Genomic DNA, 17,728 nt, shown 5'->3' on the forward strand with positions numbered 1-17,728 from the left:
ATGTTCGAGAGCAGAGAGTCGACTGGATTCTCATCGATAATGCATCAGCTGTTAACATAATGTCGAAGTCGACTATGAGGTAATTAGGCATCTTGATGGACAAACTCTCAAATAGCAAGCTGGTAATCCAAGGTTTCAATTAGGGCAGCCAAAGAGTAATAGGTATGATACGCTTAGAACTCACAATTAGTGACCTAAAGGCTATTTTATGTCATAGACTCAAGGACCACTTATAAGTTATTACTCGGTCGCCCTTGGATTCATGGAAATGGAGTAGTAACTTCAGCACTGCATCAATGCTTTATATTTTATCAAGATGGCTTAAAGAAGGTTGAAGCTAACTTTAACCCGTTCTCAGAGATTGAGTCTCACTTTGCAGATGCAAAGTTTTATTTGAAGAATGACAATAGCCCAAAAGTCGTGTCTGTAGAAATTTCTTTTGTAAACAAAGAAAATAATTTACAGTTGAAATCACTTGCAAGTAGAAAACCACATAAAAGTATAGGAACCTTTAACTCTGGAAAGGGTGAGGCATCCACAGGCACCACAAAAAGTATGATCTTGATGGATGAAAAGACTTCAAATCCACCGATTTTGTGCTATGTCCCTCCATTGAGATGCAAAAACGCGAGTCACCATTCATAGAGTCCCCAAGAGGCTTGAAGGTTGGTGACATTGAAGTCCTGATAGAAAGCTTCACTACATCGTTTACCAAAATAACTAAGCAAGAAATAAAGATAGACCCGACGAAAGCAAGCTTGCCTCAAAAGCGGATATGACTTCATAGCTCATACCAAGTTCAAAAGCTTGAAAATTCATGAACAATATGAGCTCTCCTCAACCCAAAAGAAGTTGTTACGAGAAGGACATGTTATACCCGTGTCAAGAAAAGGACTCGACTACAAGTAGCCAGAGCGAATCCATATAACTAGAAATGGAAGGAAAAAGTAGTTGACAACAATCATATAACTGTAGAGGAGGTTGATAGTATGGAAGAAAAAGAAGGTGACAGTCAGAGAACCTCAACATTTGACCGAATTATACCGCATATTTCACGTGCCCCAGTATTTGAAAGACTAAGCATGACCGAGACAGAAAGAAAAGGACACAAGTCAACATCTAGCCTTGATCGATGATTAGCCTTTCAAAGGCTAACTACGACCTTTAGAAAAGAGAAAAGTACACGTCAGGCCTCGACGACTACAAGATCATCAGCCTTTGAAAGGCTAGGTATGGCTAAAAAGAAAAATGTACAAACACCTCGTGCTCTAATTTTTAATCGTCTTGAGGATGGAGGCCTACATGTTAAGACTGGTTCTAGGATAGATACAAGGAAGAAGGAATCAACATCTCGCACGTCAGTTTGGTGCCAAATTAAGCATATAGACGTCAAGAATTGCCATGATAAGGAGTTTCTTTGTGAGGCAAAGAGAGAGGGAGAAATTTGTAGCAATGTTCCCTCTTAAATGAAAAGAAAAGCCTTTGTTACTTTCAATACAAGTCAAGGTTCATTGAAGGTGAAAAGGCATGATGTTATACTAACTAATCCTAAAAAGGAAGGCTCAGAACAAGAAGAAGGTGAAACCTCATGTCATCACATCACCATTGTTGAGGAATTAGAGATTGAAACTCCTGAAGAAGACGCGGAAGATGTCCCACAGGGTTTAAATGATGGTGGCCAATCTACTGTAGATGAGCTAAAAGAAGTGAACCTTGGTACAATAGAGGAACTAAACCCAACTTTCATTAGTGCATCTCTCTCTAGCAAAGAGAGTTTACTCACCGAGTACAGAAATATCTTTGCGTGGTCGTATAAGAAGTGCCAGGACTGGATCTAAAACTAGTAGTCCATCATCTCGCAATAAAACGAGGGTATCGATTGATTAAGAAAGCGTAACAACGTTTTCGACTAGAGCTTATTCCCCAAATCGAGGTTGAAGTCAATAAGTTGATTGAAGCAGGATTCATTCGAGTGGTTAAATATCCAACATAGATAGCAAACATTGTCCTTGTGAGATAAAAGAATGGGCAGCTTCGCATTTGTGTAGACTTTCGTGACCTAAATAATGCATGCCCTAAAGATATTTTCCTTTGCCCATCACAAAAATCATAGTTGATGCAATTATTGGACATAAGGCGCTGTCCTTTATAGATGGGTCATTTGGATATAACCAAATACGAATGGCTTTTTCAGATGAAGAAATGACAGCTTTCAGGACTCCAAAGGGAATATATTGTTACAAGGTAATGCCCTTTGGATTGAAAAATGTTGGTGCTACTTATCAACGTACTATGCAAAAAGTGTTTGACGATATGCTATATAAGTATGTTGAGTGTTATGTTGATGACCTTTTGGTCAAATCCAAGAGACGACAAGACCATTTGAAGGATCTAAAAGTTGTGTTCGACCGCCTGTGAAAATATTAGCTAAAGATGAACCCTCTCAAGTGCCCGTTCGGTGTGACTTCAGGAAATTTTCTTGGCTTCATGTAAGGCATCGAGGGATTGAGATAAACCAGTCCAAGATTGACACCATTTAAAAGATGTCAAGGTCAAAGAATTTGCACGACCTAAGAAGTCTTCAGGGATGATTGGCTTACATTCGAAGGTTGATCTCCAACCTGACTGGTCGGTGCCAACCTTTTCAAAAGTTGATGAGAAAATGAGAAAATTTTGTGTGGGATGAGACTTGTCAGAATGCTTTTGATAGCGTAAAGAAATACTTGCTTAATCCCTAGTATTACGAGCTTCAGTACCGGGCAAGCCATTAATATTATACATTGCTGTACAAGAAAGGTCTCTAGGTGCATTGTTGGCGCAAAAGGAGGAGAAGGGAAAGGAACGTGCTCCTACTATCTAAGCAAAACCTTAGTTGGGGTCGAACTTAATTATTCTCCCATTGAGAAAATGTGCCTTGCACTTTTCTTTGCCATTGATAAGTTGAGGCATTATATGCAGGCCTTCATGGTTCATTTAGTTGCAAAGATGGACCTTATAAAGTATATTCTATCTAGGTCGATTATATTTGCATGCTTAGCCAATTGGGCGGTTCTATTCCAGCAATATGACATTGTCTATATTCCCCAAAAGGCGATAAAAGAACAAGCGCTTGTAGACCACCCAATTCCTTCAGATTGGAAGTTATGTGAAGACTTGCTAGACGATGAAGTTTTCTTCACGAAAGTTGTAGAACCTTGGACTATGTATTTTGACGGCGCAGTGCGAAGAAGTGGTACGTGGGTAGGCATCGTCCTCATTTCTCCTAAGAAATACATATTGCCTTATAGCTTTGCGCTTGCTGAATTGTGCTCAAACAATGTGGTTGAATATCATACCTTGATAATTGGCCTTTAAATGGCATTAGAGATCAGAGTATCATTCATAGAAATTTATGGTGATTCAAAGTTGATAATCAATCAGCTATCGCTTCAGTATGATGGGAAACATGAAAACTTGATGTCATACTTCGCTTATGCTCGACAATTAATGGAAAGATTTGACAGTGTGATGCTGGAGCATGTCTCTAGAGCAGAAAACAAGAGAGTGGATGCATTAGCATATTTGGCCATTGCCTTGACGATACCAGGGGATATAACTCTGAATATACCACTTTTTCAACAATGGATTATGCCTCCAATTTTGTCTGAATGTCAAGAAGTGAACATGACGACATTCCATTTTATTGATGAAGAAGATTGGCACCAGCCTATCATAGAGTATCTTAAGCATGGAATGCTTCCAAAGGATTTTCATCATAAAACTGACGTACGAAGAAGGACTGCACACTTCATTTATTATAAGGGAACCTTATATCGTTGTTCTCTTGAAGGGCTCTTCCTTCGATGCCTTGGAAAGGAAGAGTCGATAAAAACTCTAAAGGAAGCGCATGCAGGCGTCTGTGGAGTACATCAATCAAGACCAAAGCTTTAATTTCAATTGAGAAGAATGGGCTATTATTGGCCCAAAATGGTTCAAGATTCAATAAACTATGCAAAGAAGTATGAGGCTTGTCAAGACCATGCAAACTTCATACATCAACCTTTAGAGCCTCTATATCCAACTGTTACTTCCTAGCTATTCGAGGCTTGAGGACTTGATCTGGTTGGTTCTATTACACCAAAATCATCAGTAGGAAATTCTTATATCTTTGCAGCAACAGATTATTTCTCAAAGTGGGCTGAGGTCATTCCCTTGAGAGAGCCTAAGAAAGAGAACATAGCAGACTTTATTCGTACCCACGTCATCTATTGATACGGGGTATTCCTCATCGGATCATGACAGATAATGGAAGGAAATTCTCCAATAGCATGATGGAAAAACTATATGAAAAATTCAAGTTCAAGCAATACAAGTCATCCATGTACAACGAAGTTGCGGATGGCTTAGCAGAAACATTCAACAAAACATTGTGCAATCTTCTGAAGAAAATTATCTCCAAGTTGAAGAGGGATTGGCAAGAAAGGATCGGTGAATCATTATGGGCTTCTCGAACCACACATCACACTCTTACAGGGGTTACACCATATTCGCTTGTTTACGGTGTAGAGGCAGTCCTTTTCCTCAAAAGAGAAATCTCATCAACAAGAATGGCAGTGCAAGAGGGGTTGACTACTGAAGACAATGTCAAGTTACGTCTTCAAGAGTTAGAAGCACTAGATGAAAAGCGATTAGAAGCTTAGCAAGCATTGAAATGTTACCAAGCAATAATGTCTAAAGCTTTTGATAAGCACGTCAAACCTAGCTCCGTTCAGGTTGGTAATCTAGTACTTGCTATAAAAAGACGAATCATCACAACGAGGCATACGGGGAATAAGTTCACACCTAAATGAGATAGACCCTACATTGTCAAAGAAGTTTTTACGAATGGAGCATACAAAATCATCGATCAAGACGAATTACGAATTTGTCCAATCAATGGTAAATTTATCAAGAAGTTTTATGCCTAATCTAGTTATGTAAAAAAAATATTTTCGTTGAACTACGTTATGACTTGATCCCTATTTTATGAAAAATGTGTTGCAACCAAGAAGATTGTTATCTTAAATATGTTGCAGCCAAGAAGATCATCATCTCAAATATGTTGCAATCGAGAATAGCGTATATCTCAAATATGTTGCAGTTGAGAATATTTTCATATCCAATAGATTGCAGTCGAGAAGATCGTCATCTCAAATACGTTACAGCTAAGAAGATCTTCATTCCCAATATATTGCAGTCGAGAAGATCTTCATCTCCAATATGTTACAGTCAAGAATGTCGTCATCTCAAATATGTTGTAGTCAAGAAAGTTGTCATCTCCAGTATGTTACACCGAGAAGATTGTCATCTCAAATATGTTGTAGCTAAGAAGATCTTCATTTCCAATATGTTGCAGTCGAGAAGATCTTTATCTCCAACATGTTGCACCAAAAAAGATTGTCATCTTAAATATGTTGCAGCCGATAAGATCATTATCTTAAATATCTTTCAGCTAAGAAGATCTTCATTCCCAATATGTTGTAGTCAAGAAGATCTTCATCTTCAATATGTTGCAGCCGAGAACATCGTCCTCTGAAATATGTTGTAGCTGAGAAAGTCATTATTTCCAATATATTACATTGAGAGGATCACCATCCCCAAGATTGACCATCAAGGGGATCATTCATCTCCAATATGTTGCAGCTCCAAGCATGATGATGATAGTACATCTCGGCCTCTAAATCTCCAAAATGATGATGATGGTAAAGCTCTACCTCCACCTCTCCAAGTAGATGATGATCATACAACTTTGCCTCTGCCTATCCAAGAAGACATGACAATATAGCTTCGCCCTTGTCTATCGAAGAGGATGACGATGATGCAGCTTTGCATCTACCTCTCTAAAAATGACGATGATGTGCAGCTCCAATTTTGCCTCTCTAAATATGGCGTTGACAATGCAACTTTGCCTCCGTCTCTCTAAAATGACGACGATAGTACAACTTTTCCTCCACCTCTATAAAATGAAAATGATGCGGTCTCACCTCTTCAAAATGATGACAAAATGAAGATGTCTGATCGTTCCTACTAGGACGATGGATTTAACGGCAAATGCCTGAAGTTGGATCCCTGACGATGAAACACAATAAAGATGTCTGAGAGCTCCTATTACGGCAGTGAATCTAACGACAAATGCCCAATCATCCTCCAGTAGATGTTGGATCGTTGACGGAAAAACACGATGAAGATGTCTGATCGCTTCTACTAGTGTGGTGGATCTGACGACAAAGCTCGATCGTCCTCCAATAGAAGTTGGATCGCAGACGGTGAAGCCGAAGAAATAACAAGGCATCATGATAAAGTTGCATCATCTATCATGAACATATCTCAGAAGTCGAAGAAGCAGCAGAGTGACATGATAGAGTTGCATCGTCTATCATGAGCAAACCCTCAGAAGCAGAAAAAAAAGTAGGACGTCATGATAGAGTTACATCATCTATCATGAACAAACGCTAGACGTCGACAAAGCAGTAGGTGTCATGATAGAGTTGCATCATCTATCATGAACAAACCCCTAGAAGCTGAAGAAGCAGCAGGACATCATGATAGAGTTGCATCGTCTATCATAAACAAACCCTCATAAGCAGAAGAAACAATAGGGCGTCATGATAGAGTTGCATCGTCTATCATGAACAAACCCAAGAAGTCGAAGAAGCAACATGACGTCATGATAAAGTTGCATTGTTTATCATGAACAAACCTTCAGACGCAGAAGAAATAGCAGGATGTCATGATAGAGTTGGATCATCTATCATGAACAAATCTTAGATGTCGATGAAGAAATAGGGCATCATGATAGAGTTGCATCATCTATCATGAACAAACTTCAGAAGTCGAAAAAGAAACAGGGCATCGTGATAGAGTTGCATCGTCCATCACGAACAAATCCTAGAAGTCGACGAAACATTAGGGAGTCATGATAGAGTTGCATCATCTATCATGAACAGACCCAAGGAGCCAACAATCAAAGAAAAGACATCGAGGAGACTTGTAACCTCATATATGCTTGCATGGGATCTTCAAAGACTTGAAAAAAAAAAAGAACGTGTCTAACCTTTGATAGAACTTCAAGTTGGTGTAACAAATTAACAGCTATTAAACCTGTAAATAAAAAAAATAAAATTTGTAGAGTTTATTTTAAAAAATTTGTGTACTTATTTTATATTTCTAGTTTATTTTACATTGTCATAGATGTTAACACTAATATATCAGTTCTATTTTATTTTTTTCTATTCTACTCAATGTTGTTCTTTTGATTTTCTTCAAGATATATTTCAATGTGAAAAATAAATATAGGGTGGGAAGTTGGAAGGAGATGTGAGAGATTTAAAATTTTGGAGAAAAAGAACAAAATTAGTTTTTAATTTGAGTTTATAGAATTAAAGTGTATTAATTATATTCCTACATTGGCATAAAATATTTAAATAATAAATTAGCATTTTCTTTTGTTATGTATCAATTTAATTAATACAATGAATCTAGAATCTAATCATCAAAATATAGAAAGTCATACCATTTCGTTAAAGAGTTAACATAATTCTAACGGTAAGGAGCAAAATGATTTTTTTTTCAAAAGTTCGGAACAAAAATAGACACTTTTAAAAGTTCAATGACCAGAATAGAACAAAATGCAAAGTTAAGGAACCAAAATATGATTTTAACTTTTATTTTATTATTGTCGTACCTCCTTTTGTTTCCATCTTTAGAATACACCGCTTTCAATTCTTATTGTTGAATATATCAGAAAATGTCAAATATACAGTTAATGTACATAAAAAATGTAAATATATATTACATATATCATGGTTTATTTTTGGTGGGTTTGCTAAAATACTTGAAATTGTAAATACATTCCATATATCGTTGGACGTACATAAAACAATATATTTGATATACATTTGGATTTTCTAGAAATAAACCAAGATATATTTGATAAGTGCATGAACAAGGCAACTTTTGTGTAATATGCCAACCCATTAGATTGCTCGTGTAAAATATTGTGGGTCTAGATTATTAGTGTAATCGAGTGTATTAAGTAGGCCATTAGTGTAGAAAGTCCAAAAAAGTTCTTATTCTTACTAACCTCAGCCACAACCTAAACGAGCCAGCTTTTTCCATTCATATTGAAGGTGTATTTCTTGTGGGTCATGATCTAAGCGTATGAAGGCGACCCAATTTTTCCTTACTTAATCTTTCTTAGATTCAAAACCGTAAGTCCACCTCATTATTAGTAAGAGACCATAGACATCACCACATCGATATTCTTTTCTTTTCTATTTTGCAGTTTGTTTTTCTTTTCCTAATTACAAATTCACCGTTAAGGACATGTGAAAGTTAGATGAGTCTTCCTATCTAAATTTTATTATTTGGCCCCATTTGTAGTAAAGAGTGCGTGTACAACCTTTGCAAATTCCAAAGTTGCATTGGGCTTAGAACGCGATGGACATACAGAATGATTATGATTTTGATCAAGAGTGCGACATCAACAAAGAATAAGAGAACATTAAATGGATAATTCTCCTACCTTAAGCCTCACCCCAACTATGACTTCCTATGAGAAAAAAAATTATCTTTGAACTCAACTTCCTTGCTGGATCTGTTAAAAAATAGTTCAAGTTAAAAACTAAATAAAATTAGAAATTAGTTCTAAATTAGTTTCTAACAAACTCTTAGTTTGTTTGTCCACTTTATAAAAGAAAAAATTTTCTAGCACTTATCTGTATTCTTCTTATCTTGTAATCTCTGAAAAAGAAACCAATTGATAGCCTTCAAAGTGGGTGTAGGTACTTTTGCCGAACCACTCTAAATTTCTGCGTTGATCCATTTTCTTCTTTGCTCTTTCAAATTCCTTTACTTCATTGTTGAGAGCTTGAAGCTTACCCATTTCAACAAAGAAAGAATATAAGGGAAATTAAAACCTAGCCTCTGCATGAACAAGACAAAAGAAATGTTGAAATGAGAAACCTTTTTCTTTACCATTACTTTTTAGCAGTCCTAAAGCAAGAGAGATAAAAAGACGACTGTTGTCCATTATACATAAGCTTTATATTGGTAATTTAGAAAGCTAATAAATAAAATCTTTTACTTTTATTTTTCTAAAGATTTTATCAATTGGTATCAGAGCCTAGGTTCTACAATGGTTATACAAACTTTGAAATAGAAAGGTTTAATGGAGGAGGAGATTTTACTCTATGAGCAAAAAGAATTCAAGCAATTTTGTATTCTCAAAAGGCATTAAAAATCTATTCAAGATCCAAAGAAATTACCAGCAACAATGACCGAAGTAGATAAGCAAAGCATGGAGGAGACAGCTTATGAAATTCTAATTCTCAACATTACGATAATGTGCTAAGGCAAGTGATCAATGAAAATAGAACATATGAAATATAGGAGAAATTAAAGGCTCTCTATGACAAAAAAGACTTACCAAGCAAACTCTATGTGAGGGAGAAATTTTTTTCTTTTAAAATGAATAAGTCCAAGACTCTGAATGAGAACTTGGATAAATTCAAGAAACTGACAAATGCTTTCAATCAATCGAGAGAAAAACTTTGAGCTGAAAGCGAGGCTGCCATCTTGATAAATTCCTTACATGATATCTACAAAGAAGTGAAATCAGCTTTGAAATATGGAAGGGAATCAGTTTCAATAGATATTGTTAATACTGCCTTGAAGAGCAAAGAGTTAAAGCTTCAATTAGAGGGAAAGAATGCTGGAGGTGTTGAGTCTCTTTTCTCTAAAGGGAAGAATCAATTCAAGAAAAATTTCTTTAATAAAAACCACAAAAGTTACAGAGATAGACCCATCTTGAAATGTTTTATCTGTCACAAAGAAGGACATTTCAAGAAGAATTGCCCAGAAAGAGGGAAACACTATAGAAGAGATGATTAGCAGAAAATTTAAACCATGTGGAAAAGATGAATTAAATAGGCATAGAAATCACAGAAGAAATGATTCAAAAGGGCTTAGGGAACATGGAAGATATCAAGGACATGCTAAAGAAGAGCCTTATGAATATACTGAAGTACTTGTTGCTGCAAATAAAAGGGCCATGGAAGTTGAAACTGAGTTTTAGACTGAGGAGGGAGACTGAGTTTTAGACTCAAGTTGTACCTACCATATAACTTCCAAGAAGAGCTGGTTTGTTGATTACAAATCAAAGGAAGGAGACTCAGTTTACATGGGCAATAACAATGAATGTAAAATCATTGGAAGAGGCTCAGTACTATTAAGGCTCACAGAAAACAAAGAGGTCTTTAGAGAGATGTTAGACATGTTCCAAAACTCAAAAGAAACCTAATCTCGTTGGGGATGCTTGATGACCAGGGATGTACATTTATCGGACAAGAAGGAACCTTGAAGATAGAAAATGAAGGAAAAAGTATCCTAATTGGAAAGAAACTAAATGGCCTCTATGTGTTGAAAAGAGTTGCTTAACCTAAATATGTTATATTGTCAGAAACAGAAAAGAATGTAGTGTTGGAACTATGGCATAGAAGACTCTCACACATTAGTGAGAAAGGTTTGAATGAACTTATAAAGCAAGGCCTAATTCAATCAAGGGGAACAAAAAGACTCAGTTTCTGTGAGCATTGCGTGTATGGAAAGTACAAAAGAATGAGGTTCACCAAAGAAGAACATACCACCAAGGCTATTCTTGACTATGTCCATGGAGATCTTTGGGGATCATCTAAAGTAGTATCTTGGGGAAACTCCAGGTACTTCCTATCCTTAATAGATGATTACTCTAGAAAGGTATGAACTTATTTACTTAAATCTAAAGATCAAAGCTTTGAATGTTTTAAAACTTGGAAGACTAGAGTCGAAACTCAAACTGAAAGGAAGGTGAAATATTTTAGAATTAATAATGGTCTATAATTTTTAGGCAAAAATTATAACTCTCTTTGTGATGAGTATGGAATTACTAGACACAGGACAGTGGCGTATACTCCACAATAGAATGGAGTTGCAGAAAGGATGAATAGAACATTGATTGAAAGGGTTAGATGTATGCTATTAGAAGCCAAACTTCCTGAAGATTTTTGGGCGGAACCCTTAGCCACAACAACATACACCATTAATAGAAGTCCTAGTATTTCTATCAATATGAAAATCCTTGAAGAAAGGTGGAGGGAATCACCTCCTGACTTATCAAACTTGAACACCTTCAGATGCACAACCTATGTACATACTAAGCAAAGTAAGGTGGAGCCTAGAGCTATAAAATGTATGTTCATAGGGTATCCTGAAGGAGTGAAAGGGTATAAATGCTAGAATTTTATTTCAAACAGAAGCTTGATTAGTAGAGATGTGACTTTCATAGAAGATGAGTTCTACATGAACTCTGAAACAAGCAAGCAAATAGAAGTGCAGAATCATACTCCTAGTTCCCATGTTAAAATTTATTCATGTCATAAAGATTATGAAATTATTGATGATCAACCACAATCATCAGATACACCAAACACCTCAGAAAACAGAACAATTAAACAAGCTGAAAACCTAGAAGATTATCTCCTAACAAGAGATAGAGAACAAAGAACAACTAGAACCCTATCATGATTTGCAAGGGCCGATTTCATATCTAATCACTCTCTAGAAAATGATAATGAAGAATCTAGCAGCTTTGAAGAAGCATTAAATAGTGATGAAAAAGATGAATGGCTTGTTGCAATGAAAAATGAGATTAATTGTCTACATAAGAACAAAACATGGGAGTTGACTGATAGACCTCTCAACAAAGGAAGTATCCCCCTTGAAAATGGGTTTACAAGAAGAAAATTGTAGGAGAAAAGAATGAGAAGGTGAAATTTAAAGCGAGACTAGTTGCCAAGGTCTTTAAACAGAAAGAGGGAGTTAACTATACATAAATTTTTTCTCCAATAGTAAAGCACACTTCAATTAGAGTTCTACTAACTGTTGTTTTCTGTGAAGACCTTGAGTTAGAATAGATGGATGTCACTACAACTATTTTACATGGAAGCCTAAAAGAAGACTTATATATGGAACAACCTAAAGGTTTTGAAGCTAAAGGAAAAATAGACCTAGTTTGCAAACTAAAGAAATCCTTATATGGATTGAAGCAGTCACCAAGGTGTTGGTATAAAAGGTTTAACGATTTCATCAACAAAATAGGCTTTATGAGAAGTTTATATGATCCTTATGTCTACTATAAGAAGCTAACTGATGGAAGCCTAATCTATTTACTGTTATATGTTAATGATATGCTATTGGTTGGTAAAAATCTTACTAAGCTAAATAAGATAAAAAGAACAGTTGAAGAATGATTTTGAAATGAAGGACCTAGGGTCGGCTAAAAGGATCCTAGGAATGGAAATCACAAGGCAAAGAAGTAGAAGCGAATTGTCTCTATCATAGAAGCAGTATACTAAGAAAGTCCTAGCCAAGTTCAATATGGCTAATGAGGGCAGTATCTACTCTATGGGCCAACAATTAATTATCTGCTAAGGACTCCCTTAAAGAATCAACTAAAAGACAAGCTATGTCTAATGTTCCTTACTCTAATGCAACTGGAAGCTTAATGTATCTAATGGTTTGTACTAGACCTGATTTAGCATACAACTCGAGCTTAGTCAGTAGATACATGGAAAATCTTGGGAAAAATCATTGGGAAGCTATTAAGTAGGTATTTCGATACCTAGTGGGAACAGTGAACAGAGGCTTGCTATTTGCAGCTCCTGATGAACCTAAAATTCTTCTAAAGGGCTATGTTGATGCAGTTTTTACAGGAGATTGTGATAAAAGGAGATCCTTAACTGGTTTTTCTTTTACTTTGGGAAGCAATTTAATTAGTTGGAAGTCTAATCTACAATCAGTGGTAGCTCTATCAACTACCGAGGCAGAATTCATAGCAGTTTCAGAAGAAGTAAAAGAGGCTATATGGCTAAAAGGTTTGATCAGTGAACTAGGTTATGATCAAGACGCCATAGAACTCCTATGTGACAAACAAAGTGCAATTCATCTAACAAAAAACCAAAAGTACCATGACAGGACAAAACATATAGATGTTAAACTGTTCTTTGTTCGTGATATTATTGAAAAGGAAACAGTAAGCATACAAAAGGTTAACACAGAAGACAATGCAACAGATTTTTTAATGAAGGCTTTATCTAAAGCTAAATTTAGTCACTGCCTAAATATACTCAAAGAAGTAGATTTACATGTTGAGGAATAAATACCTTAAGAGAAGACTATCAAGGAAGTTCTTCGTTCAAGAGGAAGAATTTGTAAGAAAAAAAATTATCTTTGAACTCAACTTCCTAGCTGGATTTGTTCAAAAACAATTCAAGTTAGAAACTAAATAAAACTATAAATTAGTGATAAATTAGTTTCTAACAAACTCTTAGTTGGTTTATCCACTTTATAAAAGAAAATATTTTCTTGCACTTATCTGTATTCTTCATATATTGTAATCTCTGAAAAGAAATTAATTGATAGCCTTCAAAGTATATGTAGGTACTTTTTCCGAACCACTCTAAATTTATGCGTTGATCCATTTTCTTCTCTACTCTTTCAAATTCCTTTACTCCATTGTTGAGAGCTTGAAGCTTACCCATTTCAACAAAGAAAGAAAGAAAGAATAGAATGGAAATTAGAACCTAGCCCCTGCATGAACAAGACAAAAGAAATGTTGAAATGAGAAACCTTTTTCTTTACCAATACTTTTTAGCAGTCCCAAATCAAGAGAGATAAAAAGATGGCAGCTGTCCATCATATGTAAGCTTTGTATTGGTAAGTGAGAAATCTGAGAACTAAAATCGTTTACTTTTATTTTTCTAAAGATTTTATCACCGAAGAGACAAAGGAGAAGTTTGCAACTTTAAAGAAAGGGTGGAGACATTGAATCATAACTTAACTCAAATTGTGGAACACTTGAGAATGTAGAAAAGCCACCCTGGCATTATAAGCTCAAGTTGATCTCACTCACCTAGTGAAGAGGCTAAGCAAAAATCTAAAAAACTAAAGGATAAAGCAAATAGGGTGAAACAATAATTAGTTTAAATTCTAAAAATTATGAAAAAAAGGAAAGGTCTACCTAGGAAATATATAAGAGATTTAGTTAGCCACCCACAAAGCTTACATAGTTGAAAACCATGTAAGACGCAACATCAAAATAAGGATGAACTAAGGTGCAAGGACAAAGAGTAAAGAATATTCAAACTGCTCAACTGAACTTGAAATCTAAGATCGAGGTAAACCTTGGCCATTTAAGATTGAGAAGAACCCAAGTCAGGTCTATGTCAGAATCAAGGTTGAAGTAAATCATTCTATGGCAATCGAAGATAAGGTAGCCCACCTTTTAGTTTATTGTAAACAATGTTTATGGACTACATTGGCAAAGAAATTATATACATGGCCTAAATAAATACAATTATTATTTTAACTAATACAACTCAAGATCAGTTTGAGGATAAGATTAAAATAAATTTATTAACATTTAAAAGGTTAAGAATAAAATTAAAGGCCCTTACCTTACATAATATAGGGAATAATTTGTAGTTCTTAATTTTCTTTTTTAATAGTAAGACCGTACTTAATCTTATCCTTTATAATCAAATTATTTAGAAAAATCAAAGGCCAAAAACATTCATTTAAACCTTTTAGTCTTAATTAAATGGAAAATAGAGAACAATTATTGAAAAGCAATGTTGAAAAGGTCCAACATTTTATAGTAATTTAACTTATTTTAAAACTAAGTAGGCTATTTAATTAGAAATTTAGTCCTCACATCTGGATCTTTCAAAAGCAAAATGACATGTTTGTCGAATTGGTGTTTTTCTTTCTTTCCTATTTATCCAAAAGTTATTTTCCAAGATTTGGTTAGATTTTCGTATATATAACATATATTCTACTCACTAATTTTGGATCAAATTATAAATTTTGACTTTGTATTCAGTTAATCTTTAAATTTTAATGAGTTGTAATTGTATCTCAACATTTGAGATTATGTTTTTTAGTATAAGACACAAAGGTTAATATAAGTTTTGAAAATATAACTTTTTCAACCAAAAAATTTCTCAATATATAATATATATGAAAAAAAAATAACAACGAATCAAATCTATCTTTTCTCTCATCAACTGAACATAGGTCACTTATAGAAGAAAATGATTTGATAATCAATGACATCAAAGCAAGGATCGAAATATATAGTTATCAATCTAAATACCGATAAATCAGATTAATAGATATATCAATGGATAAAGAAACCATGGATGTAACGCCCCAACAATTTGGAATTTAATTTATTATCTTAAATGTAGTTGTTGAAATTTTGGTTGTTTTGAATTAAGTGATTTATGAACATTTGATTTTTAGACATCAAGAAAATATCTAAGGGTGATATTTATTTGGGAAAAAGATTAAGGTGATTGGGTGATTTTGATATTTATTTTTATATTGGAGATTGTTGGGCTTAAATAAGAAAGAGATTAAGCCTATTATTAAATTAGGGAAAGAGATTCAATTGATTAAATTAGGGAAAGAGAAAAGAAGAACAATATTAAGCCTATTATTATTGTTATTATTATTATTATTATTATTATTATTTTCTCTTTAAAAAGGACCATTGGGACCCGTGCAAACCATCATCACCTTCTTTGAGAAAGAAAAAGAAAAAAAAAGGGAAAGAAACCCTAGCCGCCGCCATGCCGCCACCACCATCGACCGCAGCCCGCTGCACCACCGAGCTCCAACCGTCATGTGCGGATCTCAGCCGCGGCTCCAAGCCATTCACGTGGAGCCCCGCCGCATCGTCTGCGCCGACCCGTCGTTCAAGCATTTCCGTCAGCTGCCGTTACGAGTTCAGCCGTGTCGCCCAACCGCTCCCTCAGCCACGCCGTCACACATCGAGCGCTGTCCGTTGAAGTTTGCGAAGCTCAGTCGCACCCGCGCCTCCGCAACCTGAGTTGCACACGCGCACCCGACCGGAACAGCCGTGCCTTCGCCTTCGACCAAGAACTCGACCCACGCGCCCGCGTTTTCTTCACTCCATGAAGCCGATCCAACCCGCGCCCTTCTCCGTGAGGCGATCACGAGCCGCACCAGCGCCTACACAATAGCCGAGTTGCACGTGCGAGCCGCCTGCCGAGCTGTCTTGCATGTGCGAGCCGCCTGTTCTAGCCGTTTTCTGCTTTCTAGTCGAGCTGTCTAGCTGGTTCGCCTATCTTTGAGCCGCCAGCCTGCTTCGATCCTTTTCACCTAGTTTGGTAAGTTGATTGGGTTTTGGAATACCCAACTAAACATTTAAAATTTTTTGGATCTCAAATAATTTAATTTTGGGGTTCAATTAAATTATTTCTCTTAAGGAACATCTAGGACCAATTAATCTTGGAACGTGAGAATTCTCCAGTTAAGGGCTCAAGCATCGCAACCTCGACCTAAGGTAAGTTACTTCAATGGAATTTCTTGAGTCTTTGGTCGATTGGTGATTAAGTTATGAAAAATTTGTGTTCTAACCAGTAGGACTTCGCTGCTGGCAAAGCGTGACCTTGCGGTTAGGACTCGTTGAGCAAATCTCCAGGTAAAAGATACTACTACTAGCCCTACGAGTAGAATTAAGAGATCGCATACATTCTTAGTTATGCACATTGATGACTAGACTGCCTAACGACATGTCAATTAATGAGCATATGATATGACATAATGATGTGATCTGATATGATGATATGATTTGACATGATGATGTGATGTAATATGATGATAGGATGTGACATGATGGCGTGATGATGCTATGTTACGTGTATACTATGGTTAGGGTGCATGTTAGCTTATCCTATTAGAGTCGTACTTGCATGGGTGTCCTTTGGGATCACCACCCATTTAGGACTGCGTAGTTCAACGAGACCGTCAGTCTGGCATTGATATAGACATGATTCGAGTGATTCGACGGGATTCTCGCAGCTCGATTGTCTTAGTGTTTCCTCTGGGTACGCTACAGACCAGTTTGTCCTAGGTGTTCCTTTGGGTCACCGAAGACCAGATTTTATTCCTACGGTATCACATGTTGCACGTGTTCGGGAACGTGCCAATTCTTGGGTACCATTTTCAGGACTCTAATAGGAAGTTAACAGGTACCTAGCGGGACTAGTAGTGGGTCCCTTACTGAGTATTTTACACTCACTCTTTCCATTTCATTTTTTTAAGCAGGGGTAGAGGTAAGGGCAAGGGCAAGCTGGCGAGCGACCAGAAGTGACCGCGGCGAGCCATAGGGTTCTCTTGCTTCCGCTTTATATCCGAGTTCAGACCTTAAATGTTTGCATTTTAGTTATTCCTTATTTGTTATTTTATTTCTTTAAAATTAAATAGGGCCCGAGTTAGGATTTTACCTTTACACATATTGCAAATTACTTTTGATTAGGCTTTTAAATAATTTAAATTTTTTTGAGGTTTTGTTTCATTTTATCCAAACTTTATAAACTTTATTTGTTTTTTTAAAATTAGTAATGGCTTCGACTTAGTATAAAGAGTTGGGTCGTTACAGTTGGTATCAGAGCCTATGTTCTAGGTTCTGTAGAATGGCTTACGATGTAAGTCTTTGTTTTGTATTGTTTTATTTTACCCAGCACCTGTGGGAGCTCAGTCCGCGTCTGTTCAACTGTCGGCTGAGGCCAAACACTTGAGAGACTTTAGGAAGTACAATCCTAAAACGTTTGACGGATCCATGGATAGCCCCACCAAGGCCCAGATG

The 17,728-nt window shown here is 36.2% G+C and overlaps 1 protein-coding gene across 1 annotated transcript; it reads left to right on the forward strand.

The window, feature by feature from the left end:
• The first annotated feature begins 4,274 nt into the window (after positions 1 to 4,274).
• Positions 4,275 to 4,679, forward strand: LOC103501394 (uncharacterized). The gene has a single exon (XM_008464964.1). The coding sequence runs from the start codon at positions 4,275 to 4,277 to the stop codon at positions 4,677 to 4,679; it is 405 nt and encodes a 134-aa protein (XP_008463186.1).
• The last annotated feature ends 13,049 nt before the right edge of the window (positions 4,680 to 17,728 follow it).

This window comes from Cucumis melo, chromosome 9 (assembly GCF_025177605.1).
Source record: "Cucumis melo cultivar AY chromosome 9, USDA_Cmelo_AY_1.0, whole genome shotgun sequence".
NCBI lineage: Eukaryota > Viridiplantae > Streptophyta > Magnoliopsida > Cucurbitales > Cucurbitaceae > Cucumis > Cucumis melo.

Excerpts from the sequence above, each read along its gene's own strand:
- LOC103501394 (XM_008464964.1), top strand. The coding sequence starts at position 4,275 with ATGACAGATAATGGAAGGAAATTCTCCAATAGCATGATGGAAAAACTA.